A 22,651-nucleotide genomic window follows, 5' to 3' on the forward strand; every position below is an offset into this window, starting at 1 on the left:
TCTCGTATCTGTGCATGAGAGTGCATCCAACTCAGTTCCCCTACCAAAAAAGTGTTGTGCATTTGCGCACCAAATTCTGGCGGAAACTGAAGTGCGGTGGCTTGACTTCGTTTTGAGAATGTCGGCTCAATTGACCGCAGTCCTTGAGATGCAGGATACAAGGCTCAATTGTGCCAGCAGGATTTAGGATTTAGGATTATCATTAATCCACAAGTTCAGACTTTGACATGCGAGAGCAAAATGATCAAAACCAAGGGATATATACTACCCACCAAATGTTCACATTCAAATACTGTTGCTGATATTTCTCTCCAGCCTGTCAAAAGCACATGGCACCATTCCGAACGCACGTCTCAGGACAAGTGGACGACATCTAAATGCGCACGGATGGAGAGCTTCTTGGAAAGTGTTGTCCGTGCGTAATCGCATTATCTGACCTGCAAAAACGCAGGCTGACAACCCAGTCGCATAATATTCTTTACTGTACTTTTTTATTGTTTTCTCTCATTTATTAAAATGCCACTCTTCATTAACCGAGACCAGATATTTGCGCACCAAGTGCACCTTCTGGAGCACAAACTGCGGGTATGTCTATTTTTTTTATTTATTGTAAATTCAAACGGTATGACAGGTGAAGCAAAAACGACTGTCGTTTAGGTAGGTTTAGTTGTTACTTTGTGAGAATAATTGTTTATCGTTTAGTTAGTAATCTATAATAACTATTCGATTAATTACAAGCCCCATTTTATTGATGTATCTTTAGTAAAGGAATTTAAATGGAATCAGATAAACATCACTGACTTTACAACGTCAAACTAGCAGCGTTGGCTAATCTGTCCCGAACGTTTCTAGAGCAAAGAAGAACGCATTCTGGAGTTGGAGACTGAAAATGCCATTCTTCACCTGAGGCTCGCCGATGTGAGTTGAGTCATTGGATAATACATTTTTAATGTACTGTGGTATTTTAACACCCCAGTCATTGCCCGCTGTGTAGGTAGCCAAGCAAAGGCCGTGGTACACAATTTAAGCACATCATTGGGTGCCACAGATGGATACGCTTACTGTCTGCAGAATTGAATTAGAATTAGTTAAAAGCAATATGTAAACATGTTATTTTTGCTTGTTTAACACGTTCCCTGTCAATGTTCACTTCATGGATAGCTCCAATTGGGCACAGTATGGAGACATAAAATGAACACTGAGTTGCTGGTACATTTTTAAAAAATATACCACGTCCTTCCTGGACCAAAAAGTGGGTTTTGGATGTCAAAATGGTGACTTGTCACTGTATGTCTTGGTAATGGTGATTCCCCCTTGCCCTGTTCTCCCTCTCCAGTGTCTGGGGAAACTTCGTCGGGATCATGCAGAAGAGGCAGAAGCAGAAGCCCAGAAGCGTTGGCAACACCAGAGAGTTGTGCAGCAAAGCACCCAGTCTGCCCTGGCCAAACTCCTGTCTGAAGTTCAGGTACACACAACACCAGAGTTACACAGCTGTATTGTTTTGTTTTGTTTAGTTCAGAGGAAGGCCAACATGGTGTCCATTGGGGTTTCGTATACCATACGGTCAAGCTGCTTCCACAACAGCTCAATAGGGTAGAGATCTGGTGACTGTGCTGTCCACTCCATTATAGACAGAATACCAGCTGACTGCTTCTTCCCTAAATAGTTATTGCATAGTTTGGAGTTGTGCTTTGGGTCATTGTCCTGTTGTAGGAGGAAATTGGCTCCAATTAAGCGCTGTCCACGGGGTATAGCATGGCAAAATGGAGTGATAGCCTTCCTTCTTCAAGATCCCTTTTACCCTGTACACAAATGTCCCACTTTACCATCACCAAAGCACCCCCAGACCATCACATTGCCTCCACCATGCTTGACAGATGGCGTCAAGCACTCCTCCAGCATCTTTTCATTTTCTCTGCGTCTCACGAATGTTCTTCTTTGTGATCCGAACACCTCAAACTTAGATTTGTCTGTCCATGACACTTTTTTCCAATCTTCCTCTGTCCAGTGTCTGTGTTCTTCTGCCCATCTTCATCTTTTCTTTTTATTAGCCAGTCTGAGATATGGCTTTTTCTTTGCAACTCTGCCTAGAAGGCCAGCATTCCAGAGTCGCCTCTTTACGGTTGATGTTGAGACTGATGTTTTGCTGGTACTATTTAATGAAGCTGCAGGTTAAGGACGTGTGAGGTGTCTGTTTCTCAAACTAGACACTCTAATGAACTTGTCCTCTTTCTATTCTGGTCAGAACCAGTTTCCTCTGTTCTGTGAAGGGAGTAATACACAGCGTTGTATGAGATCTTCAGTTTTTTGGCAATCTCGCATGGAATAGCATTCATTTCTCAGAACAAGAATAGACTGATGAGTTTCAGAAGAACGTTCTTTGTTTCTGGCCATTTTGAGCCTGTAATGGAACCCACAAATGCTGATGCCGATGCTCTATTGCTTCTTTAATCAGAACAACAGTTTTCAATTGTGCTAACATAATTGCAAAAGGGTTTTCTAATGATCAATTAGCCTTTTTAAATGATAAACTTGGATTAGCTAACACAACGGGCCATTGGAACACCAGAGTGATGATTGCTGATAATGGGCCTCTATACACATATGTAGATATTCCATAAAAAAATCAGACGTTTCCAGCTTCAATAGTCATTTACAACATTAACAATATCTACACTGTATTTATGATCAATTTGATGTTATTTTAACAGACAAAAAATGTGCTTTTCTTTCAAAAACAAGGGCATGTCTAAGTGACCCCAAACTTTTGAACGGTAGTGTGTATAGGTTGAAATACTGTACTAGAGTCATTGAGGACCTGAACACACATGACCACACATTCATGGTATTATTTGTGTGTTATTCTAGATTTTGAAGCAGGACCTGAGAGAGGTGTTTGCGGTGTATGTGAACTTCGCCACTGAGTTGGAGAACCAGAGCAGGCTGCTGTTGGAACAAGTCGGCCAAGCCAGCTTCGCCCTCCAGGGCCACCATGGCAATGATGTGCACAGTGAGTAGACTACCTGTGGTCGCATTTAGGATTTCACTCAATCAATGTGTGTCACACTTATCCCCTTGTACTTCTGCTTCTCTCTGTCTGTTTCTCTCTGTTTCTCTCCTTTCTCTGGCCTCTCCCTCTCTCTCTCTCTCTCTCTCAATTCAATTCAATTCAAGGGCCTTTATTGGCATGGGAAACGTGTTAACATTGCCAAAGCAAGTGAGGTAGATAATATACAAAAGTGAAATAAACAATAAAAATGAACGGTAAACATTACACTCACAGAAGTTTCAAAATAAAAAAGACATTTACAAATTACACATATATATACAGTGTTGTAACGATGTACAAATGGTTGAAGTACAAAAGGGAAAGTAAATAAGCATAAATATGGGTTGTAATTTACAATGTTGTTTGTTCTTCACTGGTTGACCTTTTCTTGTGGCAACAGGTCACAAATCTTGCTACAGTGATGGCACACGGTGGTATTTCACCCAGTAGATATGGGAGTTTATCAAAATCGGGTTTGTTTTCAAATTATTTGTGGATCTGTGTAAATATGTGTCTCTAATATGGTCATACATTGGGCAGGAGGTTAGGAAGTGCAGCTCAGTTTCCACCTCATTTTGTGGGCAGTGTGCACATAGCCTGTCTTCTCTTGAGAGCCAGGTCTGCCTACGGCGGCCTTTCTTAATAGCAAGGCTATGCTCACTGAGTCTGTACATAGTCTCTCTATGTCTCCCTCTCTCTTTGTCTTTCTCCCATTCTCAAGTATCTTATTTACCGTGACCCTAGGCCGTATGTTAAGAGGTTGTTTGCCTTGGGGATAATCCTCTCTCCCCCTCTAACTCCTCCTTCAACCAGCCCTCCAATATGACTTTGTCAGCGAGGTTTGGAAAGGTTGTGTGACCTGTCCTCTGCGTCACCTGGTCGCCATGGTGACAAGCTCGAGGAACTTATCCCACGTCACTTGGTTAAACCTGGCTGTCTGTTGGGCCTGTGGGAAAAGCACCTAGCCTATATATACCTGACCCTATTGGCTTCGTTCCCCACAGGTCCAGGGTCAGTTTTGTTGTTTGGCTTGAAATAGTTCATGTATATGTAAGGCAGTAGCGCTGATCCCAAATCAGTCAGCTTTTGGAGAAAATGTCAATGTAGGCACAAATATTGTATTTATGAACCAGTATGATTTATTGCAATTTATGAAGCATTATTCATATCATTTATAGATCATGGATTAATATTTTTATTTTGCAAATACTCTGTTTAAAAAATAAAGTGGACCCTGCAGTTGCATCTCGAGCTATCCTTCATTCAGGAAGGATGTCAGATGGTTGAGCAACCCAGCCTCCTATCAAAACAATGACTTAGATTAATCCATCAACTGTCCCTGTAAGTCCGGCACAATGAGCACACACATAACCCCTCGGGCTTAAGTCTTAGCTCATGAACAGGACAGGTCAAATACAATAACCATCAGCAGCAGGAGAGGATCTCTTTCCTTAGCTATTACCCTGCTTGTTGTAGTTGTAGTTGTTGCATTCTCTAAGAGGAGGTTAGTTACATGTAATAGTAATGAATAGTGAGGAGGTCTGACTCTTGAGACTAGAGTTCACCATTGGCTTGTTTGATGTCAGGTTGTAAGTCATGTCGTCCAGAGGATTCCAGGAGTTCTTATATGGCTTTGATTGCTTCATTACAGCGCGTGTGAGTGTATGAGTGGGTGTATCCATGTGTCCACTGAGATTAAGGACTTGGGTCTAAAGGTATTACCTGGACTAGGCACAATTATTTGTGTTTCTCATGGCATGACATTGCATTTAGTGGCTTAGCCTGGCACATGCATGATGTTACTGTCACGGTTTGTGTAACACCATTGAAGCAACAACAAAAAAGCCCTCATAATTTGGTTATTATATGTGATGGTGCTGTTATTATTATCCTGTTCTCTGTGTATCTATCCTCAGGTTTGCAGGCTCAGATGGAGGCTCTAGAGCGCTCTCTACTGGAGGAGAAGGAGCGGAGCAGGACTGAGAGGGAGAGGAGGAAGATACTTCACAACACCTTGGTGGTGAGGATCTTGACTACATTTTAATAGTCTACAGTGACTGCCATTCTTTTTTGTCTCTGTCTCTGTCTTTGTTTCTGTCTCTGTCTCTCTCTCTTTCTCTCACTCTCTCTCTTTCTCTCTCATTGTTGCTCTTCAGGAGCTGCGGGGGAACATCAGGGTCCACTGCAGAGTGCGTCCAGTCCTTCCCTTTGACGATGGCCAGGGATCAACATTAGCAATAGGGTAAGTTTGTCAGATAATATATTTTTGAGCAGTACTGTACATTTTAAAGGGATATTTTGGGATTTTGGCAATGAGGCCCTTTATCTACTTCCCTGTAGTCAGATGAACTTGTGGATACCATTTGTATGTCTCTGTGTCCTGTATGAAGGAAGTTAGATGTAGTTTCTCGAGCACATGCTAATTAGCGCTAGTGCAATGACTGGAAGTCTATGGGTTTGTACTAGCATACTACCTTCATACTGGACACATAAAAACATAAAGACATAAAAATGGTATCCACTAGTTCATCTGCCTCTGGGGAAGTAGATAAAGGGCCGGTTTCTGGTCACAGGTTCAGGAATGGTTAAAAAGTCATAACATGCACTTAAAATTAACCTTACAAATAGCAGTGTTGGGAAATTTGGAAAGCCATTGTCAGTCAATAAATAATATAATAATACTCGTAGAAAAGGCTTTCATCTTTAGCTCACAATCTGTGGATAATATATGATTAAAAAGGTTATAAAATGTTGTAAAACATCACAGCACAATTGAAAAATATATGGCACATGGAAACCAAAACAGGGTGGTCTAAGGTGATAGGTGGGATGGGCTGAGAGTGGCTGAGGGGTGGTCTATTGTGATAGGTTGGATAGGCTGAGAGTGGCTGAGGGTTGGGTTTAAAGAGCTGAGATCTATGATGATAGGTGGGATGGGCTGAGAGTGGCTGAGGGGTGGGATTAAAGAGCTGAGGTCTATGGTGATAGGTGGGATGGGCTGAGAGTGGCTGAGGGGTGGGATTAAAGAGCTGAGGTCTATGGTGATAGGTGGGATGGGCTGAGAGTGGCTGAGGGGTGGGATTAAAGAGCTGAGGTCTATGGTGATAGGTGGGATGGGCTGAGAGTGGCTGAGGGGTGGGATTAAAGAGCTGAGGTCTATGGTGATAGGTGGGATGGGCTGAGAGTGGCTGAGGGGTGGGATTAAAGAGCTGAGGTCTATGGTGATAGGTGGGATGGGCTGAGAGTGGCTGAGGGGTGGGATTAAAGAGCTGAGGTCTATGGTGATAGGTGGGATGGGCTGAGAGTGGCTGAGGGGTGGGATTAAAGAGCTGAGGTCTATGGTGATAGGTGGGATGGGCTGAGAGTGGCTGAGGGGCGGGTTTAAAGAGCTGAGGTCTATGGTGATAGGTGGGATGGGCTGAGAGTGGCTGAGGGGTGGGATTAAAGAGCTGAGGTCTATGGTGATAGGTGGGATGGGCTGAGAGTGGCTGAGGGGTGGGATTAAAGAGCTGAGGTCTATGGTGATAGGTGGGATGGGCTGAGAGTGGCTGAGGGGTGGGATTAAAGAGCTGAGGTCTATGGTGATAGGTGGGATGGGCTGAGAGTGGCTGAGGGGTGGGATTAAAGAGCTGAGGTCTATGGTGATAGGTGGGATGGGCTGAGAGTGGCTGAGGGGTGGGATTAAAGAGCTGAGGTCTATGGTGATAGGTGGGATGGGCTGAGAGTGGCTGAGGGGTGGGATTAAAGAGCTGAGGTCTATGGTGATAGGTGGGATGGGCTGAGAGTGGCTGAGGGGTGGGATTAAAGAGCTGAGGTCTATGGTGATAGGTGGGATGGGCTGAGAGTGGCTGAGGGGTGGGATTAAAGAGCTGAGGTCTATGGTGATAGGTGGGATGGGCTGAGAGTGGCTGAGGGGTGGGATTAAAGAGCTGAGGTCTATGGTGATAGGTGGGATGGGCTGAGAGTGGCTGAGGGGTGGGATTAAAGAGCTGAGGTCTATGGTGATAGGTGGGATGGGCTGAGAGTGGCTGAGGGGTGGGATTAAAGAGCTGAGGTCTATGGTGATAGGTGGGATGGGCTGAGAGTGGCTGAGGGGTGGGATTAAAGAGCTGAGGTCTATGGTGATAGGTGGGATGGGCTGAGAGTGGCTGAGGGGCGGGTTTAAAGAGTTTGTTTGGTAACGTATTATTGTTATGTGACTGCTTTATTTAAAAGTACCATGTATCTAACATATATGTAACGTGTATGTATGTGTAGCAAAAAGTCTGTAAAAAAATTATGATATCTGTCCTCAGAAGAGGGGGGGTGGTGGAGGGAGATAAAGGGCTTCATTGCCAAAATCCTGAAGTATCACTTTAATTAGTGCATTTAACATCCTCTTAGTAACAACAATTTAGAACAGTACAGTTTTATAATAGTCATGATTGTTTTCTGTTCAGGCCTGCTACAACAGAAGAGGTGGTTCAGGCAGTCAATGATGTGAGTACATACAGTTTTAAGGTCTTATTTATTGTTAGGTCTGTGATTGGGTTGAATGAGTCATTCTGAAATCACCTGCCTGCCTCACTGTTGTTTTGCCTGTTTTCCAGGATACAGTTGTTGTGAATTGTACAAGAATGGGGAACCTGGGGCTGAACAAGATGTTTGAGTTTGAGAGGTAATATAACATGATAACAACTTTGATTATTGTTGCTATTCTATATTTACATTCTGTCAACAGTTGTATTGTAGTATGTGTCACAGCTTCAGATGTTTGAAGCTTATCAAGCATGTGTTTCCAGGGTGCATGGTCCTGAGGACTCCCAGGATGTCGTGTTTGAGGAAGTGAAGCCTCTCCTCACATCTCTGCTGGACGGGTGAGTTAATGTGACCTTGTGCTGCTAAAGGGAAACACTGATCGCTAATGTAATTCTATTGCCTTCCTCACAGCATCTCAGAACTTCTAAAATATCAAAAAAAGCCAACACTGTGTACCTCTTATTTACAGTAGAGATGATTGCCTCAGAGAATTAGTGTTGTGATTGAATGCTCCATTGGATCAGGACCAGAGGCAAAGCAGACCATGTGAAACGTTATTAAATAGAGCGAAGCAGAATGAGGAATGAAATCCAGTGAGACGACGTCTGAATAACAAACAGCTAAGTTAATAGAAACAGCAAGTCTGTATTTCACAGACTGATTCTCCTATTGTTCGGTCAGGTATAACGTGTGCATCATGGCGTACGGACAGACAGGCAGTGGGAAGACACACACCATGATCGGCGCCCAGGCTGAGGACCCCTCAGGACCACAGGGGGAGGCCCGGCAAGGCGTTATTCCCAAAGCAGCCACTGAACTCTTCAGGTGGGTGGGTGGGAGGGAGGGAGGGAGGGAGGGAGGGGGAGGGAGGGAGGGAAGGAAGGAAGGAAGGAAGGAAGGAAGGAAGGAAGGAAGGAAGGGAGGGAGGGAGGGAGGGAGTAAGGGAGGGAGGGAGGGAGGGAAGGAAGGAAGGAAGGAAGGAAGGAAGGAAGGAAGGAAGGAAGGAAGGAAGGGAGGGAGGGAGGGAGGGAAGGAAGGAAGGAGGGAGGGAGGGAGGAAGGGAGGAAGGAAGGAAGGAAGGAAGGAAGGAAGGAAGGAAGGAAGGAAGGAAGGAGAGAGAATTAAAAGTTTGGTGTTCATACTAGGGTTAGGGTGATGAGAGAAGGAGCTATACTTGTACATGGATGCATGTTTATACTTGTTTTATCTTGTTTACTTTTGTATGTGTGTGTGCTATCTGACAGGATGATATCGGAGAAACCTGCTGAGAGTCACACGGTGGAGGTGTCTGTGGTGGAGGTGTACAACAACGAGGTGTTGGATCTGCTGGCTAAAGACGAGGACGGGGTTGCCATGGGCGCCAAGAGAGATGTCATCACTACCAGCACAGGGACCAGCGAGGTGCCCTTACTCTCCTACGTGTGAGTAGTCCTTTACTGTTGTGTGCGTGCGTGCGTGGTGTGTATGTGAGTGATTAATTGAGTGAGTGTAGAGACATATATATTGGATTGGTAATAGAATAGTGATTGTTTCTGTGTGTGTGAGATTTATGTGAGTTGAAGTACTGTATTGCTGACTGTGTTCTCCTCCCAGGTTGGTGAGAAGCTCAGCAGATGTGATGCAGCTGATCAGTTCTGTTCTGAGGTTGAGGGCTCGCTGCCCTACACTGGTCCACAGAGACTCCTCACGCTCTCATCTCATAGTCACCCTCACTGTCTCCTCCAAGAGCCCCAACGCACTGGCCCTGGGTGAGACACACACACAAACATCTGATTACTGACAAATGAAAACGGACAAGCTTTATACAATGTCTTAGTGCTATAATTTATTGATTTCTTGTTATATCTTGCTGCTATATTCCTTTATTGACTGTGTCTGTGGTGCTGTGCTGTCCAGCTCGTAGGTTGCAAAGTGTCAAGAAAGACATGCAGCGCAAGGCCCAGAAGGAGTGGTGGAGCCCCCGCTGTCGCCGTGCCAACCCAATGGGCCGCCAATCGGGGGACGAGCGTTCCGCTAGCTCCTCCTCCTCACCCTACCACTCCCCCAGCCACTCCCCCATTCACTCCTCTTGCCCCTCCCCCAGAGCCAGCACCGCCCAGGCTCCCTTCAGGACCAAACTACAGCTGGTGGACCTTGCAGGTAGCGAGTGCGTGGGTGAGTCGTGAAAACAACACCAAACTCATCCACCATGGTCTGTCATTGTTGTGTAGCAATGGTGTTCTCTCCGATGGTGTAGGGGGGATGACTATGTGTATGCTGTGTGTGTAACTGTTTGGACGGGTGTTTGTGTAACTGTAGGTATGTCAGGGGTGACTGGCGCTGCCCTGTGGGAGACGTCGTGTATAAACCGCAGTCTGTCTGCTCTGTCTGACGTACTGGGAGCTCTGGCAGAGCAACGGCCACATGTGCCCTACAGAAACAGCAAGCTCACACACCTACTGCAGGATGCCATCGGTAACACACACACACACACACACACACACACACACAGTTTGTTGTTTTCCTTGACTGCAGTTGATAATGACTAACCATTCTCCTCTCCCTCTCCCCTCTCTTCTCTATCCTCTTCTCCTTCTCCACTAGGTGGGGATGCGAAGCTGCTGGTGATGCTTTGTGTCTCTCCCACCCAGAGGTATATGACTGAGTCTCTACAGTCTCTGGGCTTTGGCACGCGGGCTCGTCAGGTCCAAAAAGATACCCCTCGCAGGAAGAATATTGCCCTCAAACTGAAGTAATGGGAGCAGAGCAGAGCAAAGGAGTATAGAAGAGAGAAGGGAGAGAGGTCCCAGGCTGTGATGGCATGGTAGAACAGAGGTCCCCCTCAATCAAGTGAAGGCTGAACAGAGTTACATGTGGCCTCTGTGGCATAAATGTTGTATATATGTAAATATTATTTAGTAACTTATGTTGTTGCTTTACTTATACATGTACAAATGTTTATCTAGCTATTTGAACACCAAATTGGGTTGGTTTAAAAAAAAAAAAAGTTTAACAAATGTTGAATAATTTTCATCTATCGGTATCAAACTCCATCTCCCCTCTTTATGTCCACCCAAATAGTATACAATATTTACTTGACCAACTATTTTATATTGTGGAATTAATTCTTAGATGCAGTATTTCCCTTTGTTTTTAAATAGATTGACAAATAATTTAGGCTAGTAATTTTTTGATTTGTGCTAAATCTTAGACTGATGGTAAATCACAGGCTTTAAGGCTTACTTATACTGAACAAAATATAAAACGCAACATGTAAAGTGTTGGTCCCATGTTTTATGAGCTGAAATAAAAGATTCCAGAAATGTTCCATACGCACAAAAAGCTTAATTCTCTCAAATTATGTGCACACATTTGTTTACCTCCCTGTTAGTCAGCATTCCTCCTTTGCCAAGATAATCCATCCACCTGATGGGTGTGGCATATCAAGAAGCTGATTAAAAAGCATGATCATTACACAGGTGCACCTTGTGCTGGGGACAATAAACGGCCACTCTAAAATGTGCAGTTTTGTCACACAACACAATGCCACAGATGTCTCCAGCTTTGAGGGAGCGTGTAATTGGCATGCTGACTGCAGGAATGTCCACCAGATCGGTTGCCAGATAATTTAATGTTAATTTCTATACCAACATCGTTTTAGAGAATTTAGTAGTATGTCCAGCCGGCCTCACAACCGTAGACCTTGTGTAACCATGCCAGTCTAGGACCTCCACATCTGGCTTCTTCACCTGTGGGATCTTCTGAGACCAGCCACCCTGACAGCTGATGAAACTGAGGACTTTTCTGTTTGTAATAAACCCATTTTGTGGGGAAAACTCATTCTGATTGGCTGGGCCTGGCTCCTATGTCCTCCAAGCCCACCCATGGCTGTGCCCCTGCCCCGTCATGTGAAATCCATAGATTAGGGCCTAATGAATTTATTTCAATTGATTGATTTCCTTATATGAACTGTAACTCAGTAACATTTTTGAAAATGTTGCATGTTGCATTTACATTTTTGTTCAGCATATATTTGTGATATAAATGTGTTATAATTGTGTGGGCTTGCTTTTAATGCCTTTCTTATAAACCATGCACTTATTTTAGTGTTTGGAAGCCTCAATATTTGTTACATGTATTTTTGTTACGTTCAAACTTTGAATAAACATGTTTTGTCCTTTTCTGTATTTTATGGCTTACAAAAACTCTGGGCAGCCAATCAGGATTCACGTTTTTCTGTCGTTGCTACGTAAATATCATGTGACCGAAGGGATTTTGTAACAACAAACGCACCACTCCCCCAATGACCCTGTTATGAAACACCTACATTTGGACCATTTTGTAATTTCTATCCAGGAAAAACGATAAATAAATAGCTAGTACATTGACACACCAGTAATTTCGAAGAAGGTAAGGACTGTCGTTTTAGACTCTTTATCTCGCTAGCTACCTGTGGGGAGAGGCAAGTTGTTGTGAACATGACTATCTAGGAACAGGTTGTGAATGATTGATTTTAAGTTATAGTTGTTTTGTGGTATGATCAGCGAAGTTGTGTTTTATATTAGTTTGACCTTTTTTCTTTAGCTTTGAACATCAAGTATTGAATGAGAAGGACTTTAGGACTGGTCAGAAACCTCCCACAATGCTGAAAACAATTGGGCAAGCTATTTTTTCGACTACTTTGCAGAATCCAAAGTTTACACCTAACGAGGAGAATAAGGTTGGTGGTTCTTAGTACCCAGTCAGCTTAGATATGGATATACCTTTTCTGGATGAACAAGTACAAGTTTACAACAAGTGTGTGTGTGTGTGGTTCAGGCTCCTGACTATGAGGTCCGTACCTATCAGACAACCAACTGGATAAGCACTACTCTGACTGGTATGGAGCAGCAGGCTGCGATAAGCACTGGGTTCCGACGCCTGTTCAGCTACATCCAGGGCAACAACCACAACAGTAAGTCACACTTTCAGTCATTAGGTGTTAGGCTACACACTTAGAAACAAACATGCTTACAGGCACTTTAACTATTGCTCAGTTGGTAGAGCATGGCGCTTGCAATGTGAGGATAGTGAATTCGATTTCCATTCCAGGACCACCAATATGTATGCAAGCATGACCAAGTCCCTTTGGATAAATTTACACTGAGTGTACAAAACATTAGGAACACCTTCCTAATATTGAGTTGCACCCCATTTTGCCCTCAGAACAGCCTCAATTTGTCGGGGCATGGACTCTACAAGGCGTCGAAAGCGTTCCACAGGGATACTGGCCCATATTGATTACAATGCTTCACGCAGTTGTGTCCAGTTGGCTGGATGTCCTTTGCGCGGTGGACCATTATTGATATGCACTGGAAACTGTTGAGCGTGAAAAACCCTGCAGCATTGCAGTTCTTGACAGAAACCGGTGAGCCTGGCTAGGGCTGTGGCGGTAATTACATTTTGTCAACCAATTACTGTCATGCAAAAGACTGCTGGTCTCACGGTAATTGACCGTTAATGAACATAAACACGTTTAGCATCTCCAGGCTTCCACACATACAAGCTGCTATGTCTCCAACTTCAGCTATATATATATATATATATATATATCAATTTAACATACACCATCACAATAAATCCATTATTTATTGTAGTCAGGTCTAAAGAAATATTATGATATGAAGAAAATATATTTCAGAATATCAGTTGGCCTACTGTATCTGGCTATGCTCCATGCCAACGGCTGTAGGCTAGTTAATTTGGCTGACAAGATATGCTTATAAAGCCTGTGCATTTATTTTATGAGTTTATAGTAAGAAGATTATAATTGATCTTAGCTATAAAAAAATGAAAGGATATTTTTTTCCCCATTACTGAGCGAGTGCGCATATGGCATGGCTATATTGAGTGTATAAATGATCACTTGAAACACGTCCTATATGCTAGATTTAGAGTTATTTGGCAACTTTAGTTGTGAATTAAACAAATCTTAGAATTTCTTAGAAATCAAATCATGTATGGGCTCCCGAGTGGTGCAGCGGTCTAAGGCACTGCATCTTAGTGCTAGATACAGCCTGGTTCGAATCCAGGCTGTATCACAACCGGCTGCGATTGGGAGTCCCATAGGGCGGCACACAATTGGCCCAATGTCGTCCGGGTTTGGCCGGTGTAGGCCGTCATTGTAAATAAGAATTTGTTCTTAACCGACTTGCCTAGTTAAATAAATGTAAAAAAAACAAATTGCATGGAGCAACTATAGGCTATTGATGATTTGAGAAAGAAGCAGAAAAAGCTTGTGCTCTGTTCCTTGCCTCTGATTTTCACCCATCAGACTATTCTCAATTTAATCTTGTCTTTACTGATATGTCAAATTAGTTTCGATTTAGAATGGCCCATTATCAAATAGGCAGGGGGAAAATGTCTTCTGTATGGACTCAAATAGGGAATTCTGTGTGTGATGTGTCACCCAATTAATTATGAAAATTCAAAACAATCCCTATTACTAGGCTGTTCAAATACAAATTGTAGACTAACTGTAAGCCGCCCTGCACAATCAATGAATCAACAGCATGGTCTAAGGCTGTACGTTCTGTCCAGACGTCATGGATATATATATATATATACACACACACAGTTGAAGTCGGAAGTTTACATACACTTAGGTTGGAGTCATTAAAATTCGTTTTTCAACCACTCCACAAATTTCTTGTTAACAAACTATAGTTTTGGCAAGTCTGTTAGGACATCTACTATGTGCATGACACAAGTAATTTTTCCAACAATTGTTTACAGACACAGTGAATTATCTATCACAATTCCAGTGGGTCAGAAGTTTCCATACACTAAGTTGACTGTGCCTTGAAACAGTTTGGAAAATTTCAGAAAATGATGTCACGGCTTTAGAAGCGTCTGATAGGCTAATTGACATCATTTGAGTCCATTGGAGGTGTAACTGTGGATGTATTTCAAGGTCAACCTTCAAACTCATTGCCTCTTTGCTTGACATCATGGGGAAATCAGCCAAGACCTCAGAAAACAAAGTGTAGACCTCCACAAGTCTGGTTCATCCTTAGGAGCAATCTCCAAATGCCCGAAGGTACCATGTCCATCTGTACAACATTTAATATGCAAGTATAAACACCATGGGACCACGCAGCCATTATACCGCTCAGGAAAGACTCCTAGAGATGAATGTACTTTGGTACGAAAAGTGCAAATCAATCCCAGAACTTCAGCAAAGGACCTTGTGAAGATGTTGGAGGAAACGGGTACAAAAGTATCTATATCCACAGTAAAACGAGTCCTATATCGACATAACCTGAAAGGCCACTCAGCAAGGAAGAAGCCACTGCTTCAAAAGCGCCATAAAAAAGTCAGACTGCGGTTTGTAACTGCACATGGGGACAAAGCTCATACTTTTTGGAGAAATGTCCTCTGGTATAATGAAACAAAAATATAACTGTTTGGCCATAATGACCATCGTTATGTTTGGAGGAAAAAGGGGGAGGCTTGCAAGCCGAAGAACACCATCCCAACCGTGAAGAACGGGGGTGTCAGCATCATGTTCTTAAAGCTTGGTCGCAAATGGGTCTTCCAAATGGACAATGACCCCAAGCATACTTCTAAAGTTGTGGCACATTGGCTTAAGGACAACAAAGTCAAGGTATCGGAGTGTCCATCACAAAGCCCAGTCCTCAATCCTATAGGAAATTTGTGGGTAGAAATGAAAAAGCGTGTGCGAGCAAGGAGGCCTACAAACCTGACTCAGTTACACCAGCTCTGTCAGGAGGAATGGGCCAAAATTGACCCAACTTATTGTGGGAAGCTTGTGGATGGCTACCCAAAACATTTGACCCAAGTTAAACAATTTAAAGGCAATGCTACCAAATACTAATTGAGTGTATGTAAACTTCTGACCCACTGGGAATGTGATGAAAGAAATAAAAGCTGAAATAGAATGATTTATCTACTATTATTCTGACATTTCACATTCTTAAAATAAAGTGGTGATCCTAACTGACCTAAGACAGGGAATTTTTACTAGGATTAAATGTGACAGGAATTGTGAAAAACTGGGTTTAAATGTATTTGGCTAAAGTGTATGTAAACCTCCGACTTCAACTGTAGTTTGGAGCGTAGCGTAAGGTAACCAGTCCATCTAGTGTGCATAATATAGTCCACACTCAATTATGTATCAAATAAATCTTACATCAGTTTTGTTGTTTTTCTGCAGTGCATAATATGCAGTAGACTATGTATTGTATAATGGCACAATCATAATTTAAAATTATTTTTTTCTGGGCATCAGCTCTAATATACATGAGTGTTTTTAATTAATCATCACCTTAGAAAGCGCTGTCCATTTCGTTTACGGTGTTTCAACCTGCTGTTTAACTAATTTCTTCAAATTTATAATCACAGTGAGGTGAGTTTATAAAGTACTAGAGGCTGTCTTGATGATGTGTGTGATTTGATACTCGATTGCATTTGCACTATTCTCATAAGTTACGACAACTGCGATTATGCATGTAACGCTTTATTATAAAGGTGCATTATTATGGTGAAAATTATCTTCATCGCCACTTTTGTTGTTATACAAAACTTATCAAACATATACAGTACCAGTCAAATGTTTGGACACCTACTCATTCAAGGGTTTTTCTTTATGTTTACTAGTTTCTACATTGTAGAATAATAGTGAAGACATCATTAAAAATATGAAATAACACATATGTAATAACCAAAAAAGTGTTAAACAAATGAAAATATATTTTATATTCTTCAAAGTAGCTACCCTTTGCCCTGATGACAGCTTTGCACACTCTTGGCATTCTCTCAACCAGCTTCACCTGGAATGCTTTTCCAACAGTCTTGAAGGAGTTCCCACATATGCTGAGCACTTGTTGACTGCTTTTCCTTTACTCTGCGGTCCAACTCACCCAAACCATCTCAATTTGGTTGTGGTCTGTGATTGTGGAGGCCAGGTCATCTGATGCAGCACTCCATCACCCTCATTCTTGGTCAAATAGCCCTTACACAGCCTGGAGGTGTTGGATTATTGTCCTGTTGAGAAACAAATGATAGTGCCACTAAGTGCAAACCAAATGGGATGGCGTATCTCTGCAGAATTCTGTAGTAGCCATGCTGGTTAAGTGTGCCTTGAACTCGAAATAAATCACAGACCGTGTCACCAGCACACCACCTCCTCCATGCTTCATGGTGGGAACCACACATGCGGAGATCATCTGTTCACCTGCTCTGCATCTCACAAAGACACGGCGGTTGGAACCAGAAATCTCACATTTGGACAGATTTCCACCGGTCTAATGTCCATTGCTCATGTTTCTTGGCCCAAGCAAGTCTCTTTTTTTTCTTGTTATTGTCCTTTTAGTAGTGGTTTCTTTGCAGTAATTCGACCATGAAGGCATGATTCACGCAGTCTCCTCTGAACAGTTGATGTTGATGTCTGTTACTTGAACTCTGAAGCATTTATTTGGGCTGGTAACTCTAATAAACGTATCCTCTGCAGCAGAGGTAACTCTGGGTCTTCCTTTCCTGTGGTGGTCCTCATGAGAGCCAGTTTCATCATAGCGCTTGATGGTTTTTGCGACTGCACTTGAAGATCCCTTCAAAATTCTTGACATTTTCCGGATTGAATGACCTTCATGTCTTAAAAGTAATGATGGACTGTTGTTTCTCTTTGCTTATTTGAGCTGTTCTTGCCCTAATATGGACTTATTTTACCAAATTGCCCTATCTTCTCTATACCACCCCTACTTTGTCACAACACAATTGCTTGTCTCAAACCCATTTAAGATGGAAATAAATTCCACAAGTTAACTTTTAACAAGGCACACCTGTTAATTGAAATGCATTCCAGGTGACTACCTCATGAAGATGGTTGAGAGAATGCCAAGTGGGTGCAAAGCTGTCATCAAGGCAAAGGGTGGCTACTTAAAATAATCTCTAATTTAAAATATATTTTGATTTGTTTAACACTTTTTTGGTTACTACATGATTCCATATGTGTTATTTTATAGTTTTGATGTCTTCTATTGTTCTACAATGTAGAAACTAGTAAAAATAAAGAAAATCCCTTGAATGAGTAGGTGTGTCCAAACCATACTCCGTTCAAGGCTTAAAAATAATTATTTAACCTGTCTCCTCCCCTTCATCGACACTGATTGAAGTGGATTTAACAGGTGACATCAATAAGAGATCATAGCTTTCACCTAGTCAGTCAATCATGGAAAGAGCAGGTGTTCCTAATGTTTGGTACACTCAATGTATGTGACCCACAACCCTACAGTGAAGTAGGAACTAGTGCCAAACGAAAGAGGGTAAAGTGTGTCTCAAGTGATAGCAGGTGCACATATATTTTTTACGAGGGTGTTGTGCATCATATTTCTGTGTGTTTAGGGCATGTGACATATGGGCAGCAAGTACATAGGGCAGGTGTGTTGTGTGGGCAGTCGTGGCTTTAGTGTCTGTTTAGAAAATGTGATATCCTTACCATCTAATGTCTGTATGTCAGGGACACATGGCCAGTATTAAACTTAGGGAGTCACTATCTGTGTCACTGTGTGTGTCTGTCATATCCACAGTCTAACTGCCTGGTCCTGGTTATGTGTTGCGTATCTGGCCATCTATCATTGGCTTGTGTGTGTATGTGTCTCCCAGAGCAGAACGTGGAGATGACAGCTCCAGTGACGTGTCTGGTGGACCCTGGTGCTGGCCCGGCCTGTGAGACCACCTTCACAGTGTCCTTCTATATCCCAGAGGAGCACCAGGCCGCCCCGCCCCTGCCCAGCGACCCAGAAGTTTTCCTGGAGAACAGAAAGGAGTTCACTGTGTTTGTCAGGTAATGGACCAATACAGGTTTCGCTCACCTGCTGACGTTTGAAATGTGAGGCAGTATAGGGCCAGCAGTTAGTGTTCATGGACACATCTGTGAGTAGTAGACCATAGACCACGGCACCAGTATCCTTTCTTTCCTTCCCTCATAAAATATATCCTTCGTCATGCTCCCTGTCTTTCCATGCAGGACGTATGGGGGTTTCACCAACATGCAGAAGAGTCGTGAGGAGCTTCTGAATCTGCTAGAGAGCCTCCAGAGGGACGGGGCACGCTACAAGGACATGCCCTACTACGTCTGTGGCTATGACAGCCCCTTCAAACTAGTCAACCGCAGAAATGAGGTCTGGATCCTCCAGAAGACAGAGCCATAGTAACGGTTCAAAGGGGGTCCCTACCTTTCTCCTCGAAGTATGCACTTGAACACTCATTTATTTAGAAGTATTGGATTGGTGTAGGCATGGACAACCAGATACACTTTATATCAGTGGAGGCTGCTGAGAGGAGGATGGCTCATAATAATGGGTTGATCAGAGCAAATGGAATGGCATCAAACACATGGAAACCATGATGTGTTTGACGTATTTGCAACTATTCCGCTCCAGCCACTACCATGAGCCCATCCTCTCCAATTAAGGTGCCAGCAACCTCCTGTGCTATATATACAAAAGTATGTGGACACCCCTTCAAATGAGTGGATTCAGCTATTTCAGCGACACCCGTTGCTGACAGGTGTATAAAATCGAGCACACAGCCATGCAATCTACATAGACAAACATTGGCAGTAGAATGGCCTTACTGAAGAGCTCAGTTGACTTTCAATGTGGCACCGTCATAGGATGCCACCTTTCCAAGTCAGTTAGTCAAATGTCTTCCCTGCTAGAGCTGCCCCAGTCAACTGTAAATGCTGTTATTGTGAAGTGAAAACGTCTAGGAGCAACATGGCTCAGCTGCGAAGTGGTGGGCAACAAGCTCACAGAACAGGACCCCCGAGTGCTGAAGCGCGTAAAAATCATCTGTCCTCGGTTGCAAGACTCACTTACAAACTACCTCTGCAAGTAACGTCAGCACAAGAACTGTTTGTCGGGAGCTTTATGAAATGGGTGTCTGTGGCTGAGCAGCCGCACACAAGCCTAAGATCACCATGCGCAATACCAAGTGTCGGTTGGAGTGGTGTAAAGCTCACCGCCATTGGACTGGAGCAGTGGAAACGTGTTCTCTGGAGTAATGAATCACGCTTCACCATCTGATCCAACGGAATAATCTGGGTTTGGAGGATGCCAGGAGAACGCTACCTGCCCGAATGCATAGTCCTAACTGTAAAGTTTGGTGGAGGAGAATAATGGTCTGGGGCTGTGTTTCATGGTTTGGGCTGAGCCCCTTAGTTCCATTGAAGGGATGACGGGAAATCATAACAAATAACAGCTACATTCTAGACTATTCTGTGCTTCCTACTTTGTGGCAACAGTTTTGGGAAGGCCCATTCCTGTTTCAGCAACAAAATGAGGTCCATACAGATGGTTTGTTGAGATCGATGTGGAAGAACTTGACTGGCCTGCACAAAGCCCTGACCTAAACTCCATCGAACACCTTTGGAATGAACTGGAATACCCTCTGCGAGCCAGGCCTAATCTCCCAACATCAGTGCCCGACCTCACAAATGCTCTTGTGGCTGAATGGAAGTCCCCGCAGCAATATTCCAACGTCAAGTGGAAATCCTTCCCAGAAGAGTGGAGGCTGATACAACAGCAAGGGGGGAGCAGCTCTACTAATGCCCATAATTTTGGAATGTGATGATTGACGAGCAGGTGTCCACATACTTTTGGTCATGTAGTGTAGCTATCTTAAAACAGTCTAATTTTCATTCCGTGAGGGGGAGTCAACGGGTGCACACGTTGGGGAGGAAGGTAAGGAACTGAACAGAATAGCACCCATTCCCACTATGATTAGAAAAAGATATGCAGCTTTTTGAAGCATAATCACAAGTGCCTAAGCAATGTCTGTGACCTTTTGTAATAATGATAGTACAGTAATAACCTTTCCGTTGATACTTAAAGAAACTAAGAGACAGATGTCAAGGAGCTTTTTAGATGCTCTTAATATTCAGGTCACTGAAGGGACTGATGAAATACTGTAGCTGCTATTTGAGACTCCTTTCTACTACATTGTATACTACAAGGGACTTCAAAAATAATTGAACTCCATTCCGTTAGATGCTGGCATGACAAGCACCTATATAAGCTAACATTAGCACATCTTCAGAAAATTAAATGTACAGGGAAGACCTTTGAACTTTGACACTGAATTCCTGACTCACTTAACTTTTGTTTTAAGCTTCTCAACTTTTGTGCTCTTTTACTTTGTACTTTTCATTGTAGACGCCTTGCATATTCAAACTGCTAATTAATGGTGGCAACTATGTACATTTTACAGAGGACTTGGCAGTGTGGCTTAGCTCTGAGGGCTGCGTTGTATGACTAGACATGCTTATGGACTATTGCTGAACTATAGATTACTGTGAGAAAGTCTCAATGATGATGTGAAAATGTAATGTGTGTCTGCATCTTGTCGCCCCCCCCCAAAAAAAAATGACACATTTGTTGGGATATTATGATACAAACTGATATTAGGTTCTGAAAGGGACAGAAGCTGGATCAATGGAAAAATGTATTATACACTGTGTAGTAAACATTAGGAACACATGCTCTTTCCTTGACAGACTGATCAAACTTTATTTGTCACATGCGCCGAATACGGCAAGTATAGACTTTACCGTGAAATGCTTACTTACAAGCCCTTAACTCTTCTTGAAATTCACTGTTGGTTAAGAAAATATTGACCAAGTAGACTAAAATAAAAAGTAACACAATAAGAATAACGTGGCTATATACAGGGGGCACCGGTACCGACTCAGTGTGCGGGGGTACACGTTAGTTGAGATCATTTGCAGGTGGGGGTGAAGTGACTATGCATAGATAAACAGCGAGTAGCAGCAGTGTACAAAAAGGGAGGGGTTGATGTAAATTGTCCGGTGGTGATTTTAGTAATTGTTCAGCAGTCTTATAGCTTGGGGGTAGAAGCTGTTGAGGAGCCTTTTGGTCCTAGATTTGGCGCTCCGGTACTGCTTGCTGTGCGGTAGAAGAGAAAACAGTCTCTGATCTGGTGAAAGCTATGATTCCTTATTGATGTAACCTGTTAAATCCACTTCAAATAGTTTAGATTGAAGGGGAGGAGACGGGTTAAAGAAGGCATTTTAAGACTTGAAACAGTGGATTGTATATGTGTGCCAATGAGGGTGAATGGGAAAGAAAAAATGAAGGTCCTTTGAACGGGGTATGGTAGTAGATGTCAGGCGCACCGGTTTCTGTCAAGAACTGCAACGCTGCTGGTTTTTCACGCTCAACACTTTCCCGTGTGTCTCAAGAATGGTCCACCACCCAAAGGACATCCAGCCAACTTGACACAACTGTGGGAAGGATTGGAGTCAACATCCCTGCGAATTGAGGCAGGATGGTGTTTCTTATGTTTTGTACACAGTGTATATAGTGTTACATTCTTTACTATGATTTATTAAAAGAAGGAATACTTTTCACTATTACATGATTGTGGATGTATAATGTCTTAATGTATGTACTATTTTACATCAATGTATGTAAAACGTGATTAAATACATTTAAAATGTCTACTTTCATGGAGTAGTCTGTGTTTGGGCTTTAGTTCCTGAGAGCAGTGCTTTTGGAGGTTGAAATCCTTAGGTACACAACAAATCTGTATGTCTTACAAACTGAAGGTCATGACTCTTCACAGCCAGCTGAAATCCTGTTTCATCCATACCTTTCGCTTCCCCGATCTCTCTTTCCTATCCTCCTCTCACAGTCAGGTCAGTGTGTGCGGACTCATCTTTATTTTTAGGAAAATTGTTCCCCATATCATGTTCAGACGGTCAGCAGAACCAGGGCAGGACACTGCTGTATTGTCTGCTGCTGCTTAGTCAGAAACATGTCCCATGCCTTGTGGCTTTGTGAGACTTCAGATATTTCCAATCAAATTGTATTTGATACCATACATTAAGTATATTAATTAATTGCACAAGAAATTGCTTCCCACACAGTTTTGAATTACTTATGTACAGTAAATTGAACTGTTGAATAAATGATGCATATTGGAAAAAAACAGTAAAGATGTTGAGTCAAGGGTTTTATAATGAAGAGCATTACCAAGTCAATAGGAATTGTCCCAGTACCATGATCTTATATCTGAAGATAAGTT

General features: G+C 42.9%; 2 protein-coding genes across 2 annotated transcripts; both read left to right on the plus strand.

Moving 5' to 3' along the window:
- Positions 1-165: 165 nt before the first annotated feature.
- Positions 166-11,733, plus strand: kif25 (kinesin family member 25). Its single transcript, XM_065026311.1, has 15 exons — positions 166-585; positions 853-918; positions 1,337-1,465; positions 2,869-3,010; positions 4,966-5,069; positions 5,206-5,291; positions 7,489-7,528; positions 7,639-7,706; positions 7,831-7,905; positions 8,249-8,392; positions 8,812-8,988; positions 9,161-9,315; positions 9,464-9,721; positions 9,866-10,021; positions 10,151-11,733. Exons 1-15 carry the CDS (start codon positions 517-519, stop codon positions 10,300-10,302), a joined length of 1,821 nt encoding a protein of 606 aa, XP_064882383.1. The 5' UTR covers positions 166-516; the 3' UTR covers positions 10,303-11,733.
- An 84-nt stretch (positions 11,734-11,817) lies between these two features.
- hebp2 (heme binding protein 2) lies at positions 11,818-22,065 on the plus strand. The gene is made up of 5 exons (XM_029678790.2): positions 11,818-11,956; positions 12,131-12,266; positions 12,365-12,500; positions 18,209-18,389; positions 18,573-22,065. The coding sequence occupies exons 2-5, from the start codon at positions 12,189-12,191 to the stop codon at positions 18,754-18,756; spliced, it is 579 nt and encodes a 192-aa protein (XP_029534650.1). The 5' UTR covers positions 11,818-11,956; positions 12,131-12,188; the 3' UTR covers positions 18,757-22,065.
- The last annotated feature ends 586 nt before the right edge of the window (positions 22,066-22,651 follow it).

Source organism: Oncorhynchus nerka, linkage group LG13, assembly GCF_034236695.1.
Source record: "Oncorhynchus nerka isolate Pitt River linkage group LG13, Oner_Uvic_2.0, whole genome shotgun sequence".
Classification (NCBI taxonomy): Eukaryota; Metazoa; Chordata; class Actinopteri; order Salmoniformes; family Salmonidae; genus Oncorhynchus; species Oncorhynchus nerka.

Bases quoted from the DNA above. Each gene is read 5' to 3' on its own strand.
- kif25 (XM_065026311.1), top strand. From the start codon at position 517: ATGCCACTCTTCATTAACCGAGACCAGATATTTGCGCACCAAGTGCAC. The intron at 7,529-7,638 runs GTGAGTACATAC...CCTGTTTTCCAG, and splicing joins TGGTTCAGGCAGTCAATGAT to GATACAGTTGTTGTGAATTG. The intron at 7,707-7,830 runs GTAATATAACAT...ATGTGTTTCCAG, and splicing joins AAGATGTTTGAGTTTGAGAG to GGTGCATGGTCCTGAGGACT.
- hebp2 (XM_029678790.2), top strand. From the start codon at position 12,189: ATGCTGAAAACAATTGGGCAAGCTATTTTTTCGACTACTTTGCAGAAT. The intron at 12,501-18,208 runs GTAAGTCACACT...TGTGTCTCCCAG, and splicing joins CCAGGGCAACAACCACAACA to AGCAGAACGTGGAGATGACA. The intron at 18,390-18,572 runs GTAATGGACCAA...CTTTCCATGCAG, and splicing joins GAGTTCACTGTGTTTGTCAG to GACGTATGGGGGTTTCACCA.